Source organism: Carassius carassius, chromosome 4, assembly GCF_963082965.1.
Source record: "Carassius carassius chromosome 4, fCarCar2.1, whole genome shotgun sequence".
In the NCBI taxonomy this organism is placed as follows: domain Eukaryota; kingdom Metazoa; phylum Chordata; class Actinopteri; order Cypriniformes; family Cyprinidae; genus Carassius; species Carassius carassius.
In genome coordinates, this window is record NC_081758.1 from 21,365,356 (window position 1) to 21,385,030 (window position 19,675).

General features: G+C 38.4%; 1 protein-coding gene across 1 annotated transcript in view; it reads left to right on the forward strand.

Moving 5' to 3' along the window:
• LOC132139481 (nuclear receptor corepressor 1-like) overlaps positions 1–19,675 on the forward strand; it is a 101,858-nt gene that overhangs the window by 37,428 nt on the left and 44,755 nt on the right. The window contains exons 13-18 of the mRNA XM_059547852.1: positions 91–145; positions 356–457; positions 15,765–15,892; positions 16,539–16,714; positions 17,202–17,300; positions 19,053–19,115. Of these exons, the coding sequence (XP_059403835.1) occupies positions 91–145; positions 356–457; positions 15,765–15,892; positions 16,539–16,714; positions 17,202–17,300; positions 19,053–19,115 (623 nt within the window). The remainder of the gene's footprint in view (positions 1–90; positions 146–355; positions 458–15,764; positions 15,893–16,538; positions 16,715–17,201; positions 17,301–19,052; positions 19,116–19,675) is intronic.

The window sequence follows — 19,675 nt, forward strand, 5'->3', positions numbered from 1 at the left end:
GTAAGTAACAGTGGCTTATGTTGGCATGTTAAGTGAGCGAGTGGGAATGTGCTTCATTTTTTTCTCACCTTTGTCTCTTCTGTGACACAGGTTTATGCAGCATCCCAAAAACTTTGGGCTGATCGCTTCATTCCTGGAGAGAAAGGTGGGTTTTCTGTTTTATGACTTGGTGTCACACCCAGAATATCCCTGGATGTTCATTAGTGGATGTTTGAGCTAAAGCACTGTAACAGCTTTACTGACTCAGATCACACCTCCCCACCCACAGACAGTGTTTTTTCATTGTGTTATGGTATCTTCTTCTCAAATTCAAGCCCAAGTGATACAGCTGTATTTATATTTTCTCTCTCTGCAGTGTGTGTCTGATTGTGTGCTGTACTATTATTTGACTAAGAAGAGTCAGAACTATAAAACTCTTGTCCGACGAAATTTTGGGAATCGGCGGCGAAGGAATCAGGTATCTTTTTTTTAAAACAGCATTTTTTTTCCCCTTCACTTATGCACTTTTCTCTCATTCTAAGCATAAATATGACAGTAAGCGCTGTTGCACATTTTTTTTTACAAATATAGCACGATCCAGAAAATTGGTGCATACTGTACATATTTACTGCAGGAATAGTAAGGGTAGTGTGGTATGCCGCGTTTCCACCGAAATTACCCGGAACATTTGTACCAGGAACTTTTTTTCCCAGGAACTTTTTTCCCCCCAGACCTGTGGCTTTCTGCGTTTCCACCGCGGTGTAAAGTACCGGGTAGATTAGGCAAATAGACTGGTGACGTAGGTCTGCGCGCGTTTCTCAATACAAAGTACCGCTGATTTAAAAAAAAAAAAAAAAAAAAAAAGGACGCTGATTTTGGACGTGCATCCTCGGTAGTTCAGACTTTGTGCATTCGACTTGGGAGTGTGATGTCCGCGACGACGCGAATCCTGTAATTTTCCTCTCTGTATATTTACAATAAAACGAAATAGGATATCAAATACCACTGCCTCCTTTGGTTTTCATTTAAGCATAATAACAGCTGCAGAAATGTACTTAGTTCAGGGATATGTGTATATGCAGCCATTACAATGAAACGAAATATTATATAAATTTGCCTTTTTTATTTTCATTTTAACATATAGATAAATTGAATACATACCAAAGAAAACCTGTTAGATTTACCCCGCAGCTGAATTATATGTTATGTTTTAACCACTAAAGAGACACCAGAGACAGCAGCACATATCAGAAAGTCTAGCCGAGTTGAGGCTGCTTCTCGGCGGATACATGAGCACTGAGCTCCCGCTGACCGAGTGGAGCTCACCGTCTACGAGATTGGCGAAACACATTTTTAAATAGACGCTGTCTTTATAAATAAACCACAGATTTGAGTTTTAAACAACTACATTCTCGCCTGAAATACTTTTAAAATTACATTTCATGACACAATAACAGTAATATTTGAAAATGATCCGAATAAATGGTGTTTGAACTCAACCAATGCTGCGTCAACTCAGATCGCTTTGGCTACTGCAATTTTCCCCTCAGTATATTTACAATAAAACGAAATAGGATATAAAATACCACTGCCTCCTTTCGTTTTCATTTAAACATAATAACAGCAGCAGAAATGTACTTAGTTCAGGGATATGTGTAATGTTATATATAGCCATTGCAATGAAACGAAATATTATACAGACTTGCCTTTTTTATTTTCATTTTAACATATAGATAAATTGAATACAGACCAAAGAAAACCTGTTAGATTTACCCCGCAGCTGAATTATATTTTATGTTTAACCACTAAAGAGACATCAGAGCCAGCGGCACACATCAGAAGGTCTAGCCGAGTTGAGGCTGCTTCTCGGCGGATAGATGATCACTGAGCTCCCGCTGACCGAGTGGAGCTCACCATCTCCGAGATCGGCGAAACACATTTTTAAATAGACGCTGTGTTCATAAATAAACCACAGATTTGAGTTTTAAACAACTACATTCTCGCCTGAAATACTTTTAAAATTAAATTTCATGATACAATAACAGTAATATTTTGAAAATGTTGATCTGAATAAATGGTGGTTGAACCCAAACAATGCTGCGTGAACTCAACCAATCAGGATGTTTAGCGCCAAAATCCCGCCCCCGAAAGTTCCGGAACTTTGAAAAAGTACCACCTCGCCAGCAGGGACTTTCTGAGGGGCATTTTTTTACCCGGAACTTTTAGTTCCTGGTTCCTGCGGTGGAAACACACCAAGTACCAGGCCAAAGTCCCTAGTTCCTGGGTAAAGTTCCTGCGGTGGAAACGCGGCAGTAGTATGCTATTTTGAATAAAGCAGCACAATTCAACATTGATAATAATAAATGTTTCTGGTGCACCAAATTAGACTGAAGGAATGGCTGCTGAAAATTCACCGTTGCCATCATAAGAACAAATAAAGCTTGAAAATATATTAAAAGAAAAACCTGTTTTTTTTTTAAATTCTATTATTTTACACTTTTACAGTATTTACTGTATTTTTGATATAATAAATGCAGCCTTAGTGTGAGCGCGAGACTTCTTTAAAACAAAGGTTTTTTAAAAAGTCTCTTATGACCTTAAACTTTTGATCAGAAGTGTATTATGTATGCACTAAGTAATGTGACAATGCAGATGTTTGTCAATATTAGCAGCTACAAACAATAATTTGTAACTTGTGTTGAGTATTGCAGTTGTGATGCTCAAATTGCAATAGGTATGTTCTAATCAGTAAATGACATTTAAAGTACCTCGAGAGTGATTAGAGAGAAGACGGCTCCATAACGTTTCTATTCACTCTTGCAGTACCTTGATGTCATACACCGGTCTCTCTGTGCAGCACTGTTTCAAGTCAAACACACCTATTGGCATTCACTGCAAGACAGTATTTTGAGTAGTTATATTGCTTTTTCCTCCCTGAAGTTTTGTTGAGAAAAGGACAGAAATAATGCAAAATTGCAAGCTGTTGTGTGGGGAATGGTTCAATTTGCATTCATTCTTTTGATTGCAAACAAGCAGAAGGACTGTTTTGAGATACAGTTTTAGTACTCAAGAAGCCCCCTAGTGTTCAGAATGCACTGTTACAACATCTGCATTTCAGTCTGAGAAAGCCTGGATGCTTTTAAATAGCCCTGCTTTGAATGTTGTTGTTTTTGTTTTGTTTTTTTTTTTTTTTGTTTTTTTAGAGGGGGTGTGTTTGAATCATGCTTAATGTGAGGTTGTGCATTTCTTTGCTTTTTTATGAGAAGGGGTGTTTGTGGTTGTTTTTGTGCGCTGTTGACGATGTGTTATAAGAACTCTGACCGTGTGTGTGTGTGTGTGCGCACGCACAGATTATAAGGCAAAAATGCATCTGTGCTTTGAGTCTCTCTCACTTGCTCTCTCTGATTTATGGAGGGCTGCACAGCTTTCCAGGAATCTGTTTTATTCGTTTGACACAGCAGAGAGGCTACATGCTGCTGTCAGGGACCACAGAGGTAAAAGAGGAGAACATGAGCGTTTCGAACGCCAACTTTACATCTGTTTGAGCACAGTATCTGAAGCTTCTTACTTTCACATATGAATACTTACCCAAACACAGTGTTTAAGGAGGGTGAAATCGTGCCATGGCTCCCAAACCAGGAGGTTATATGATTGTTACAGTGGCAGGTTATTTAAAAAAAAACATGAAATTGAAACTTGCCCCATTTAATTCATTATTCATTTTTCAAGGTCTTGTTGTGTCCGACCAGTTTATCATCAATGAAGGTTATTTAAAAAATATATGTATCTGTCGTCAAAATCTATTATCAAATAAAATTTTTACTTTATGAATGTCAACCAGGCAGAGCAGGCTATTGGTTAATGTTAACCAAATTTACACAAGCTATTTAGGTGTTGTTTTAAGCTTTTGTGGACGTGATATTACTCTGTTCCAGAGCATATGCATGACTGTCATTACTAACCAATAGAGTGAGCGCACATCAACGAACAAAAAAAGGTATGCAAGGGCTGCGTAAGTCACAATGCATCAAGAGCATCTCTTATTGCATGTTCGCTATTCACAATTCAGAAGAGCGCACACACAGCCTGTGTCTCTGAATGCTTCTCATACTCGCCCCTCTCTTCCCCACGTGGCGCGAATCCCACATCATGGACTAGCTGTTCACACTTGTCGCACTCACGCAACCTTCTTCGTTACGCTCGGTTCTCACACGCACCTCACCGCAAATCTCCACGAGAGCATCTGGCAGTATGGATGAGGCTTGACGCACGCGCACAACCTTCGTCAGCTCGCGCCTGGCTCCGTGTTTAAAATGAATGTAAATTCAGTCTAACTGCTTGCTAATTTCACTTGGATGAAATGAAACATTCAGCACATTTTTCACTTTTTCTTAAAATCCCAAATACAGTGTAATATGTATTTAATTTATAGTAAAAACTTTAGCACTCACTATTCTAATTCTATTCTTTAAAAAAAAAAATTGTATTCTATTTTCTTTTCATTTATTATGCAATTGTGTGTGTGTGTGTAAAGACCTCTAACACTAGCTTGCTCTATTCTTTTTCTATTCCATCTGTTTTCTTTTTATTATATTATTTAAAAGCCCTTGCTACGTGTACTGTTAACCTAACAGAGACTTGTTATTGCACTTATATATCATTGCTCTTTTTGTTGTTTTTGATTGCTTCCACTGTCCTCATCTGTAAGTCACTTTGGATAAAAGCATCTGCTTAATGAATAAATGTTAATGTAACATATTTAATACTTTAATAATTGACTAAATAAATACAGTTCTTTATTTATAAAAAGAAAATAAACAAATATTTCCAGTGAAATTCAGTAATTAAGTTAATTCTGTAAAAGTAGTTATACCATTATAATAGTGTCTGCTGAAAAAAAATTTAAAATAAATAAAAATATATAGAACCCCTCCCAAACTACAACTGAAAATTGAATGGATTTCAGAGTTATAACGGGAATTGTATTGGTTTTAATGTAAACTATAATGGTGTCTATTTGATGGATTCTATTGGTGGGATGTAATTTGGCAGATGGCATCCAATAGAACAACAGTAATTCCTTTTGGAATGATGCTAAAAACAAAAAGGAATTTTGAAATGGTTTAATGGAAACTAAGAATTTCTTTTTTTTTTTTTTTCAGCAGGGTAATGATACTGTGCTGCACATTATTGACAATATTGAGCTGAAGCTTGACTATGCCAATTTAAAATCGCAAATCAAATTGCAATCACAATATCTGTCAAAAAAATTGCAATTAGATATTTTCACTATATCACACAGACCTATTTTATACCAACATTCTTAAAAATATAATCTTTTGTGTTCTGTAGAGCATAAAGGTTTCGAACAACATCAGAGTGAGAACATTTTTGGGTGATCTATCCCTTTGATTTATGGACTGAAAAGTTTATTAATTTATGACAGCATTTGGTTTGACCAACAAATTTCAAGTTATCATTTCATTGCTCAGTAAAATAATTCATTGCTCATTGATATCACAAGATTGTCTGTGAAATAGTACAGACACTGATATTCAATTCAATTCAAGTTTATTTGTATAGCGCTTTTTACAATAAAAATCGTTACAAAGCAACTTTACAGAAAATTATGTTTCTACAATATTTAGTAGTAGCTTATAAGTGGTGACTGTCAGTTTGTGCACGTATGACAGGATTTTTCAGAAAAATTTATACAAGACGTAGTCAGCCAGACGATGAACATTATTAACCCTTTACCAGTCACCCCCCATTTTTGGCATGGAGACAGAAATGACATACCCAAAATAAAAAAGTTTCTGCTCATGATTCTTTCTGACTAGATACATAATCAACGTTTGTTCACAAAGCTTACATTTGGTTTTGCAGTCTAGTCATCCAATTTAATTAACAATATCCCATAAATTCTTCTTCTTTTTAGTCCTTCCAATTAAATCCTCTCTCTCCTGGTCTGTTTTCATGGGGTTGCTTTAAAACTTTATTTATTATTAACATACTTGCATACCGTGTTAGTATCCTTTACCATTAGAATGTTTTTGAAAAAACTCAAACCAAATACCATGTCTTTTTCTGACTTATTATACTGGATTAAGAGTAAATGTTTTTAACATTTTGGTAAATGCCAGAAACACTTGAGTTAACACAAGCGCTGCTTTATGAACTAGTGATATATCTTGAATATTATCATACATATGAGCATCTATATGGCCTGTGTAACTCGATTAGCCCTCTGTCACCTCTGTATGTGAGACCAGCTGCTGTATGGTATCTACATTATTTACAACTATATTTCAGCCTTTCTAAACCGAGCAGACAATGCTTGATAAGAGCGTGTGTAACAGAGGACTTCTGTAATCACCGGTGCCATGCAGATCACAAGCTCAGGCTGCAGGGCATTGAAAGCATGTGTCTTTGAATCAGCAGTGGAGCTGCAGTAAGGAGGATCTGTTACACACACACACACACACACTGCCTGACACTTAAGCCCCCAGTAGCCCCAGGCGCTTTCAGCAAGCAGGCGTATGCACAGCTGTTTTTGTTTGCATATGTGGCCATAAGTGTTTCCTGGTGTCTCTTTAGCTACCTGGTTATATACAGCACAGTCTTGGTTTCCTCTACCACCTGTTGTGATTCTTATGTTCACATACTGATTAAAAAGAGAGGGCAAGCAGCCTCAGTTTTTATCTTATCTTTAAAGCGTTCTGTGTGTGTGTGTGTGTAGTTTGGTCTGTTAACCAAGCTTGCCTGTGTGTGGGTGGAGTGTATAACCCTGCTCCACATTAGAGACCCATAAAAGTGTTTGTCAGTTGAGTTCAGCTCACATGGAGTACTGAACGCTGTTGCAAACAAACTTCTGCTTGAGCTTTTTTGTTCCCAGAGTCCCCTGAGAATGTTATAGCGAAAGCGAGTGAGAGAACAAGCCAGAAAAATATGCATAAGCGGGAAGAACAAACTTTTATTCCTTTCTTTCCTTCTTAAACTGGCAGCCTGTGTGTTCAGCCATCCCTCTAGAGATTTTTCGGAGAAAGAGGGAGGGTTGGAGAATGTGTGTGTACGCGAGACACCCCTCTTGAGCTGCGCAGTGGTATGCGCCGATTGTACTGACACCAGTGAGAAAGTTGTGGAGCAGCTTGCTGTGCCAATCAAAATCCTGACGGGGCTGGGTTAAGATCGGTCAGTCTCCTCTTCCCTCCACCCTGCAAGGATTACCTGGGTTGACCCTAGCACCCAGATTAGCTAGCGTGCACACATTTAGTGTCTGCGTGAGGTGGAGATGCCACTGCTTTAGCAGGCTCAAACAACCCTGTGGCACGCTTTCTTGGAATATGCGCCATTGATCTGGGAGCCGGGTCCCGCAGCTGAGAATCTGATCCAGCACAACGTTGCTGTCAGGCAGCCCGAGGCGCGCTCTCCTGCTCAGCCTGTTCCTGTCACTAACTCTGCCCTCGGCGGCACTGCATTCTGGGATATATAATGGGATGAAAAGGACATTCATGATTGGCAGATAAACATAGATGAAGGTACTGTATGAATGAGAGATTGTGACGTAGTTTTTGTGTGGTTTTGCAGGCTGTTGTGATTGTTCGTTGAGATTGTAGAACTCCATTCTTTCACAAGCCTTGGTTAAGATTTTATGTATTTATTTATAATAATTAAAAGTACATTAATGTCTGTTTTGTTTGTAGTTAATAGTAAGATTATGATTGTAGTTTTATATATTTAAATCATTATTAGCAGTTAGTCACGATATCAATATCAGTGCACATATGTGTGTGGTGGTGATTCGCTTGGATGTGCTGTTGACTTGGTGACATCTACAGGATGGGAGGTGTGCTGCGAACACATTTTAGCAAATTTTCAGGCATCTACTTGAAAAATAAAAGCATATTTTAAAAGATCAATCTTAGGATTTTATGAATCAAGCACGATCAGAACGGATGTTTTTTTTTGTAATCTGCTAGATTTCTAGGTTTTTCTTGGCCTGGTTTCCTCTCCTGCCTTTTCCTGACTGGTTTATTTGAGCTTCCGCAGGAGCTTGTGATTGACTTTCCTGTTACTTCACTTAGTTAAGAAAACCATGATATTATTTTTACAGAACTTTCTATGCGTTAAGAGTTGCATCTTTCACTGCACATATTAATTCAGGGTGATTTTATAACATAATCAGCCTCTTTTCCACTTTTCACATATATCAAGTCACCTTTGTTTTGTTGGGAATTGAAAAACTTTAAAATTATTAATTGTTAAAGAATAAATGTTTTTAATCATATGAAGTTTTGATAACTGTAGTTGTTTGTAGTACAGGTTGTGGTAACCACCTCTGTCACACGTTGAGTGAATGAACAGATGCAGAATGAAGTGTGTCCAAAGGTTCACTAAAAGCCGTACAGCTTAAGTTTCTGATAAAAGATTAAGAATATTGTGACATTAGAATATTTGTCATTCTCCCTTCCGCTCCCTTGAAAAGGTCCATCCTGCTTAAAAAGACAACAACAAAAAATCCTGTCTGTTAATGTAGCTTGTGAAAACATGTGCTAAGTGTGCAAGTGTTGTTAGTAACCAGTTATAAAAACTATGGTACGTGTTTCTACACATCCTCTACTCCAGCTGTTTTTGAAAACAAGGTGTCTTATGAAAATGTCCCTTATCCAGCCTAATTACACTCTTCCTGTTACCAATTTGTCAGCTAGTCAACTCACAAGTAATCGATTTTGAAAATGTTGTATCATGCCTTTAGGAGATCAGCCCTCTTTTTTGATCCTGGCATATTTCTACAGCTAGCTGACATCCAGTTTATTACCTGAAACTGTTTCGATGCATATTTACCTTTATTAAAAGCGTATCCAGGGAACTACACTAACCTTTTCCACTGGTGGCACTTGCGCTACTAACTTTTTCAGTTACTGGTGCAAAACATGATTTGGTTGCACAAATTATTTATAGTTAGCCGCTAGTAATTATTGGATAATAATGAACAATAATGAAACTGTATTGCATACAGATGTGCTTTTTAGTTTACTTGCCATCTTTTAAACCACATGTCTTGTTTTATTTCTTACAGTATACACAGTGCATTGCTCCGTCTTGGTACCTTAACCCAGGGCCGTAGCTGGGGTTAGAGGGGCCCTGGTGCAGGTTGTACAGTGGGCCCTGTTTGAAATGGTTTAATTTGTACTGTATGTCAATTTTATTTATTTATTTGTGCTATTTACACAATGTTTACGTTTTTTAAGTTTGTTTTTGTTAATTATAAATAGCACTGCTTAGTCTTCACTGTAAAATAAAATACACAGTCAAACCAAAATGTATTCAGACACCTTCAACATTTCTCACACTATCACAGTTTATTTGTTATAGTTTAGAAATTGGTATAAAAATATGACAAGAACTCAGGGTTAAACTGTGTCAGAACAAATTCCTCTTGATAATGTCAGATAACTTTGATAGAAAGATATGTAATGGAATCAACCAAAACTTCAGACAACTCAGTATTGCAATATTTACACAACTATCAATACTTTGTTGAACCAGTTACCAAGCAAGCAATGCTTAATTTGGTTCAGTCTGTGGTGTGAAAAGGTTGCATTAGCAAAACATGGTCAGGTCTCTAATTTAATTGTTTTTTTTTTTTTTATCAATTTCACTGGTAGTCTACAGTATGAAGAATTTTGAGGTATAATATTTGACAGATCACTGTATTTTGCTGTACTCACTTAAATAAATGAACTAGTGTCCTGCACCCGCCAGTAAAACAATATAATCAATTATATCTGATTTTTGGATTGACTGTGGATAAATTCTTATTAAAACTACAAAGTAATTCAATCAAGAGCAGTGAGTGATTTACTTTCATTTTCATTCATTAAAGACACTGACAGCAGAGCTAGTAAATTAGGCGCGGTCACTTTAAGAGACAGTGCATCCATTATAATGATACACATCCGATTTCTTTCTCAGCTCTTTACTTTCACTTAAGACATAACCACAGACTTTTTCGAACACACTTTCCAAGACAGGTATTTTGACACATTTTGTATGTATCTGTTGTCGGTACAAAAGCAACAAGACTTTGAGATGCGTCTCTGCGCGCGCCCTGAACACCAGAACACCGCAGTGCTGAATTGAGCTCTTTCGCTTTTCGCTCTTTTTTTTTTTTTTTTTTTTTTAAACTGCGATTTGTATTTGTTCATTCAGGTGCAGGAGGACGTGAACGTCCTGAAGGAGAGCTCGGTTCAGTGTTGCTGTTCATGAGACGCGGCTCTCTCGTGCGCACCGAACACAGCCCGCATCTTGTGTTTGAACGCTTTAAACTCTTTTGAATGTTTAAATTGGCAAGCCAACTTGATGTGTTGAATGCTCGGAGCACATTATAAAACGTATTCTTAAAATACACATTTCTGTTTTAATAAATGCTCATATTAAATCATAGCAAAACACATGAGTAGGTACAAAAATAATCAGTGATACATTTGCGACCCCATAAACAATTAGGGTCGCAATGGCATTTCAAAAGGTCGCATATGCGACCATTTTGGTCGCAGGGTAGTTCCCTGGTATCTGTATGTTAGAAGGCTGAAACACCAGTATTTTCATCTCAGAGCTCTTACACATTCAAAAGCTACAGCAATAATAATTTAGAATATATTTCCAGTGTTTGTTCCCAAACAGTTAGCAATGATGTAAAAACACAGTGACCATGTTGTGTGACTTCTTGTGACGTGCTTTGAGAATCTAATTGCAAATGTGGTCCAGATTCGTGAGTTGCTGTTGTCTAGTTTTTACCCACATTCAGTAAAATAATGGCTTTAAAGTGCTATTGCAGTTTTGCTTCAGGGTTTAAGTAAAGGTTAAAGGAACACTCTGAGGGTTAAGTAAAATGGGTCAAAAAAGACTATATACTTCTCTTTTGTGTCAACCTGTTCATTTCCATGCTGATATGGTCAGCACATGAATGAGTAAAATCTTGCCTTTTTTTATCAGGACTTGAATCCTCAATTAGGACATGAACAGAAGCTTCTCTATAGCAGTTTTATTTTAATATTATATATTGTTATTGTGTTTATTCTAGTGGTGGGCCGTTATCGGCGTTAAAGTGCTGCGTTTAACGTGAGCCTCTTATCGGGCGATAAAAAAAATATTGCCGTTAATCTATTCTCAAAGTTGGGTTGAGAAGCAAGCTATGATGACTTTCACCTTGATATTTTATATAACCGACCTGGCTGAGGCCAGCCTAAAAAGATGCTCAGGACAGTTGAAGGGCCACTGCTGCGCATCGTCACGAAAGCTTATCTTTTTCACGTGTTTTTAAGCCTTACCGCTTGTCGATTTAAACATTAAAGCATCCAAACACAAGACGCAGAAAAGCTGAACAGAGTAGCTGGTTACTCGCGCGCGGTGTTCGGTGCACACAAGAGAGAGACCCGTGTATCACGGACAGCGACACTGAACCGAGCTCTCTTCTGCGAAGTTCTCCTCGAAGTCCCTCCTGCACCTAAACGAACAAATACAAATCGCAGTTTGAACAAACAAAAAGATGTGAAAGAGCCCAATTCAGTATTCGCGGTGTTCTGGTATTCAGGACTCACGCAGAGAAAGGCGTCTCAAAACACTTGAACACCGAATTTGCTTCTTTTTGCTCTTGTGCCGACAAATACATACAAAATATGTCAAAATATCCACCTTGGAAATTATGCTCGAAAAAACTGTCAGTTATTTCTTAAGTGAATGTAAACAGTTGAGGAAAAAATGGGATGTGTATTATATTGGATGCGTTCATCGTCTCTTAAAGTGACCGTGCCGAATTTAGCTACTGGCTGCTGTAATGTTAATCCAAGAAAATGAAAATCACTCACTGCTCTTGACTGAATTACTTTGTAGATTTAACAGTCAAACCAAAAATTATTCAGACACCAGATATAATTTTTTGATATATATATATATATAAGCAAAACTGTAATAATGTGAGAAATGTTGAAGGTGTCTGAATAAATGTAGGTTTGATTGTATATTTCATTTTTACATTGAAGACTATCCAGTGCTATTTTACATTTAATTATTTGGTTTCTGTAACTTGACACCTACAAACTTTACTTAAACTTAACTTAACTTAAACATTGTGTAAATAGTACAAATAAATAAAAATAAACGAACATACAAATTAAACAATTTCAAACAGGGCCCACTGGTACAACCTTCACCGGGTCCCCGCTGACCCCAGTTACGGCCCTGCTCACGCCTGTTTCACACATACTCCGTCTGCAGTGCGTATGCAGTCCGTGTGCGTTACGTATGTGGTGCAGCACGGACTCGATGTGCTTTCACACAAGACACGTTTGCAGTTCGCTACTCAGTACGTAAACGATCGCTGCACTGCTGCAGCACACACTCCTGGAACACAACTGGAATCCGTTAACATGGGTGCGTAAAAAAATATGCAACGCATACGCACTGCAGACGGAGTATATGTGAAACAGGCGTAAGGTTGTTTGCACCTTGTGCAATCTGGAATTAGTTTACAGCTTTTCAAGCACTTTGTGATGCATGTTGGAAACAGGAGATGAGCCCCTTTTCTAATGCACCACCTAGCTTGATAAACCCCTTCTCAAAGACTTACTGTTTGTCAATTTTATTTGGGTAACACACATATTCTGAATGCCTTCGGCAGAATTCGAATGAGCCATTTTAATCTAGATTAATCTAGATTAATTTCAGGATCACAGTGAGATTAATCTAGATTAAAAAAATTAATCTATGCCCACCACTAGTTTATTCATATTTAGATTTTTTTTTTTTGTTAAATAGGTTTAGTTTGTTAATGATGACAAGTATGCTTTATACACCAGCATATCTGTTATAAGCAATTAAATTGTCATGTTCCAATCCTGAAGTGCTCAGAGATTGGTGAAAGGGTCATAGTTTATAATGAAGTAATCCACCATTTCCATATAAACTGTCAAAAAAAGAGACAGACTGTAAAGAAAGTCTTTAGATGACATGTAAAGTCATTGTAAACTGAGCTCTGAATGGCAGAAATGGGATTTTATTGTGATCCATTATGTCAGTTTGTCAGTGTGCTGTAAGTGAGCAGTGAAACAAGCACATCCTCCTCCTTCCCTTCAACCTAGAGGATGAAGGATCGATCTTGTGCCGCTCCATGCTTGCTGTATGTCTTTCATGTATTGGCCCCTCTCTGTCATTTTTATTTTTTGTTTTGACCTAAACTATCTCCGTTTCCCTTCCTTTCCCCATATTTGTTCTCCATGTCTCCGTGGCAGAGGTTCTGACATGTTTTTTTTTTGGTCCCATCTGGCAGCTGCGCAGCTTGTTTGTGTTGGCTGAGCCCTGCTTGTTCCAGTGCTTTGCTTCTCTTTCGTGGAACAGACCGAGCAGGAGGAGGGGCTCCAGTTCCTCTGTCCATGCCAGCAACCATGATAAAAATCCTTGGGCCATTAGCACACTGGCTGCCTCTTCAAACCGAAGGAAAAAAGACCCCTCCACCAACTGCAGTTCTGCATTTAGACTAATGTCTTTTTTTACATTTACTTACATTTTCACTTAATTGTCTTAGTCTCTGCCTGCATAGAACGATGCACTACACAGTGGCTATGTTCACATTAGAAACCTAAACATTTAGTTTCATAATTTTGCTTTGTTTACATTGGTTTTTATTAGTAAACCTACATTTGTAATCAGTGAGAAACTGACCCAGCTCTTTTTCTGTTTGTAAAAACTATTATGCCATCTGCTTTGCACATGCTGATAACCTTAATAATAAAAGTTCTCATGTTTGGAAGGCTGTCAAGTAAACTCAAATTGCAAACTTAATTTCCTAATAGTTCTTAAAAAACTGGTTTAAGATGGTTTTAAAAGTTTTAACGGATGTGAAACATCTCGATGAATTAGATTTGTTCTCTCTAAACCTTAAGAAGCCTGAAATCTCAGATTCTGCACTGACTCTACAAGTTCTACAGTACAGAATCAACTTTATTGATACTGTATAATGTTGTTTGCACCTGTTGAGTAAATATGGGTCACATCACACTTTTCTTTGTCAAATTAATTTTTATATGAAAAATGCAATTTATGCATGCAGTGACTTGAATACATCTCTTCTATAATGAGCATGTTTTTAATTCCTGAATTCTGAAATGGAAAAAATCTTATGGTAGTGCATGTCATTGTCCTGCATTTATTGTATCGAATGTGTGACAACAGATATCCAATCCAATCCAATCCGCTTTATTTATTTAGCACAATTTAAATAAACACAAGGTTTCCAAAGTGCTGTACACCACAACAATAAAAGACACAATAGGATAAAAAGATAAACACAATAAGATAAAAGTAATAGAATAAGATAAAACAACATGAAATTATATAAGTAAAATTAAATCAAATAAATAAATAAAATGCACTGCCCACACAACACATTTAAATCACATTAATCACGATTACCTGGTGTTAAAAGCCAGAGCAAAAAGATGGGTTTTAAGCAGAGATTTAAAATGAAACTGTGAGGAGACTTGTCTGATGTGTAGTGGCAATTCATTAAATATCATTACACAGAATGAGATACAAAGAACCCAATTCTGGAAATTCAGATCTGTGGTACGTTTATGCATGTTCATGAACATTGGAAACAGGAGGGTTTTCCTACTGAATTCTGCTGTTATGAGAAAGACACTCTTTAAATTTACAGCATAAAGCATTGGGGGTCATTGTGTCTTGTGACAGTGCATTGTGTTCCTAGGTCTCTGTTCATGTGAGCACCACCTATGGGACTTTGTTCTGATTGGCCAGTTCTTGATCACTGCTTCTTCTCTGTTCATATCATTGTATGCTGTGCATGTTTAGATGTCTGGCCTCCTTTGAAATGCTGTTTTGGCCATTCCAAACATGTCAATCATGCGTATTTATCCTTCGAGCCATATTCAATGTTTGTGTCATATGTGTTAGATCTGTGCTCATCGTCACACTGAAGATTAGATAAGTTTTCGAAAGGCAATAAAAATGGAAACTACATTTTAAAGAGCTTTCTAAGCTCAAGATAAACTTGAAGGGACTGAAGGGATGTGATGAGTGAATGTGTGTGAAAGCTTTTTTTTTCTTTCATTTCTTTTCAAAAAAAGAAAGGAAGAGACCGAGAATTCTGAATGATTCAGTCCAGAGCAGGAATGATTTAGAGCATGCATTTCGGTTTGCTGTCTGGCTTTAAACTGAAGTGAGATGCGTTTTCTGGTCTCTATCACAATGGAGAATAGTCAAATGTAGAAAACTCCTTGACGAAGTTTCCAAGCTAAAGAAAATGGCAGTCTGAATATAGTCAAGAAGTCATTTTTCTGACATGATCTGCACACAATTTTCATTTGTGTTTGTGTGTAATATACTGTGTATATATATATATATATTTCCAGTTTATTTCACATAAAAACTTATTTTAGCTACATTTATTAAGCATGCGTTTTTTTGTTGCACATGCTTGCACCATCTCTCAGGGAAGGTTTTTTTTTTTTTATCAATGACGAATAGTTTAAGCTAAATGTAGGTAAAATATCCACTTTGATGAAATATTGGTTCGAATCGTGTTTCATCATATTGTCCATTTGGTGTTTGATAGTACATAAGCATTGCTTGGCTTCATAGCTGGGCTGACACAATTTAAGGTGAATTGCTGGTTATTCCTGTGATGGGAGCCTGGTCACAGGTTTGTGCTCTTAAAAAGGTCAGCTGTCTAAATGCCTCTTATTGTGGTTCTTTTCCTTTTAAAGCAGATAACGCGACCTTCACAGGAAGACAAGGCAGACGACAAGAACGAAGAGGACAAATCGGAGAAAACCGAGAAGAAAGAGGACGAGGAGAAGGAAGAGGAGGAGAAAGATGAAAAAGAGGACTCCAAGTAAGTTCCATGTTTTTTTTTGTCGTTTTCTACCATTTTTCCTAAATAGGTGAAATGAACTGGCCTCAATTTGCCCTTTTCTCCAACTCCACTGTGAGAGCTCAGAGGCCACATGCACACTAAAAAAATTTGGGAGCGACAACAGCAGAGTTATAGTTTTGTTTGTATGATGCAGGATTCAAACTTTTTTGAAAAGATTGAAAATACCTTTACACTTAAACCACCCAAAAAATAGATAGAGGACAGATGTTTTGTTGCTCTCTCAATGAGTGTGCAGTAGTTTAAAGTTGGTGAGATGATCTGTTTAATGTGAGGGGAGCCTTATTGTAACAGGTGCTTAAGATTAACCTCATTAACTTATTGGGTCTGGAGGAGACGGTGTGCTTTACTCGGGACCTGTTATGTCACTACCAGGAATTCAACAAAAAGTAGAATTAATCATGAAAAAAGTTTTTTTTTTTTACTTTTTTGTGAATTAAAAGGCGATTAAGGGGTCTATACTTCAAAATACTAATACATCAAAGCAGATGAGAATTTCACAGCGTCCTCATACGTAACTTGAGTTCTGCTCACCCGGACCATCTGAATTAAATTAATGGAGTTCAGTGCAGAGGAGAGCCTTTATTCCTTGTCTTTGCCTCGGCAGGGACATCAGTAAAGATAAAGAGAAGTGTGAGGGAGAGGAGGAAGAGGGTAAGGAGCAGAGCAATCCACGCGGCAGAAAGACCGCCAACAGCCAGGGCCGCCGTAAGGGCCGCATCACCACCCGCTCCATGGCCAATAATGAGGCTGCATCTGTGGTTGCAGAGGAACCTGAACCAGGTAGCACCCAAATGCACTTTTTGCAAATCAGAAACCTAATAAGTTGGTATATTATGCAATTTTAGAAAAGAAGGGGAAGATTTATAAAAAAAAGTGAACATTAAATGAATAATATTTTTTTTATGACATGCAAAAAATGCTGCCAGTAAATGTGTAAAATGTAAAATTATGAGTTACTTGCCTAGCAGATAAAAATCTTAGTAAAAAGACTTAAAATTTTACCTTATTGTAGAGACTTTCTTTATAGAATTGTAAAAACTTTCATTCGGTCAAACAGTTTCACATTTACACAATTACACAACACATAACATAAAAATAACATCTAGGTACAACAGACCAGGTAGTGATGTGGTGTTTTGTGTTTGTTTTTCTTAATGATCAGTTGAAACAAAAGGATTTGCTTATGATGCATCTGACTTCCTAATACTAAGGCACACAAGCAAAACTGAGCCAAAGTCCTTTATGGTTTACTCTGTGTGTTGCTTAGTTCTGCCAGAGCCCACCCCCCCCTCTAAACCTGAGCCAGTGCAGAAACCAGCACGAGAGCCTGCGAAACCGTCTCCTGCAGCCAGCGCAGAGACACGAGGTAAGCACTTTCATCTTTTTTCACATACTTTCTCATACAGCTTTTCTGTTCAAAGAGCTTCTCACATCAATAAACACACTCACTCTGTCACCTCTCAAAACGGTGCATCGGTGTGGCTCTGTGATGTTTTCTGCTCATCGTGTGGTCAGTCTGTAGAAGTGTGAGTGTGAGCGGTTCCTCTGTGACCTCATTAGTCTGAAAGTCACCTAGTTTGCTGCTTTCTCTGACCGCAGCATGGTGTACGTGGTGTTTGTGGGGTTTGATTCAGTTGCTGTTGTGATAGAAACACAGAGGCTTTGATCCCTGAGGCGAAACCGCATCTCTTCAGCATTATTTCTCTTCTGTTGTTTCACTGTTATGATATATAGTGTTTCTCTTCATTTTATTGTTTATTTCTTTTGCACTCTTTGGTTTCCTCCCTTTGCCCTTTTTTTGGTTACTCTTTTGCTCCATCTCTCTCTGTCTGTCCGTTCTTTCTGATCTCCGGATACCTCTCTTCCTCCTGCCACCCGACGCCAGACTCAAGGTCTCTGAGTTTGTGTTGCCGTGGTGACAGCGGGTGGAGGGATCACCATGGAGACAATAATGAGAGGCAGGTAAATGCGGCGAGTCTCAGGACGAGTTTGATTTGGAACGAAAAGGGGAATGAAAACCAGCCTGATTGTGTCGTCTAGCTTTTGGTGCCACTTTAAAATCCCCATTGCTCAGTAAAGATTTTTCATTACATTTGCCCCTGAACGCAGCCATGTCAGAAATGTATAGCTGATTAGCGCTCCATACCTTGAAGTTTAGTCACGGATTGTGTTTTGTCATTCCTGCGGTTTCATGATGGAGTCTCCAGTCTGACCTCCGTCCTCTGTATCATGATCTGCTGGACCAGTACAGCTATTAAACCTCTAGCCCTCGTGGGCCCGTACGTCTCGTCTGATAAAGTCTGTGTCTGTGCTTGATTTCTATCTTGTCATTCTCTGTCTTTAAAGTGGGTTTAAAGTTTTAAACTGGTCCTCACGAGCCATAATGCACCAATTCCATGTTTAAACCGCCATCAGCATTACAAAGCAGTGGAGTATGAGCATATAAATGTAAAACGCACACACTCGGGGGTCACGGGGTAACATAAACAGCGTCTAGAGGGTCACCAAAGAGTTTTAGCGGAGACATCCAAGTCCTCCAAACGCTGCGGGACACTCTCTCGCGCTCTCGCATAAATGTCAGAGGTTCACACTGTGCTAAATCTGTCTTAGTGTTTAGTCAATTTCAAGGAGACCCTCAGAGCGGGCGGGAGAGGAGAGAAGAGCACAGGCTGTCTTTCTCTCTCTTTTGCTCTTGCTGTAGTTTGAGTGGAAATTACGTAGGGAGGGGTTGTTGGACTGCACGCTGTAGCTCAGCTACTGTTATGAGACTGACTGCCTAATGATATGGGTGTGTGTGTGTGTTGGTCTTAGACCCAGAAGGGAGGTGCTTCTGCACTCCTCCACTGTCTGCTTGAGATCAGCTGACTGAACTCTCCTAGAGACTGAGCGTGAAAGAGAGAGACAGGAGAAAGAGAGAGGCGAGACTTTCCTAGTTGAGTCCAGTAAGCGCCAGGTTGTGGTTGGAGACTGAGGGAGGGAGGGAAGCTCTTGAGGAGGGTTGAGGTCTCCGCAGCACCCGAGTGTAAACAGATAGAGAGGGAGGGTGTGAGATGAGCCGTGTCGTTCAGCACTGCTTGAGTTTTTCCCTCACTGACGCTGCCGGTGTGTGTCACAGCAGGTGCAGTCGAAGCTGGAGAGACGTCTCGCTGGACAGAGGAGGAGATGGAGATTGCCAAAAAAGGTACTGCTTGACTTCTACTTCATCTCCCTCTTACACGCCGTCTCCTTCTCTGGTTCTCAGTTAGCTCTGTCTGATCTCATTTACACACACACACACACACACACACTTTTCACCTCACTATTGCTCTACTTGTTCTCTTGTATGTGGTTTTGCATGGGTTCCCATTGCTGGGGAAGTTGGTTAGGGTTGCGCTTGTGAGCATCCTCTTTGTAGTAGATTAGGACTGCACTGAAGAAACTGAAGCGAGTGTGTGACTGTTTGACACTAGAAACTTTACAAGATGACCATTCACCCCATGTGAAAGAATGACAGGAATAGTGTGGAGGGGAGATGTTTTGACTTTAAAGTTTAATGGGCTTGTCTTATTTTTCATCAAAGAATACTACAAAAATATTTTTTGTGTATTTTAAATAAAATAAAATAAAAATGAAATTGTCCATTCAAGTCTATATTTTACTGATTCAAATGTATTAACCTTTTTAAATGCATTGCATTGTTTATCAAACATAGATGACTTGTGCACTTCCTCGTTCAGCCGTGTTCATCTGCACATTTTAGTG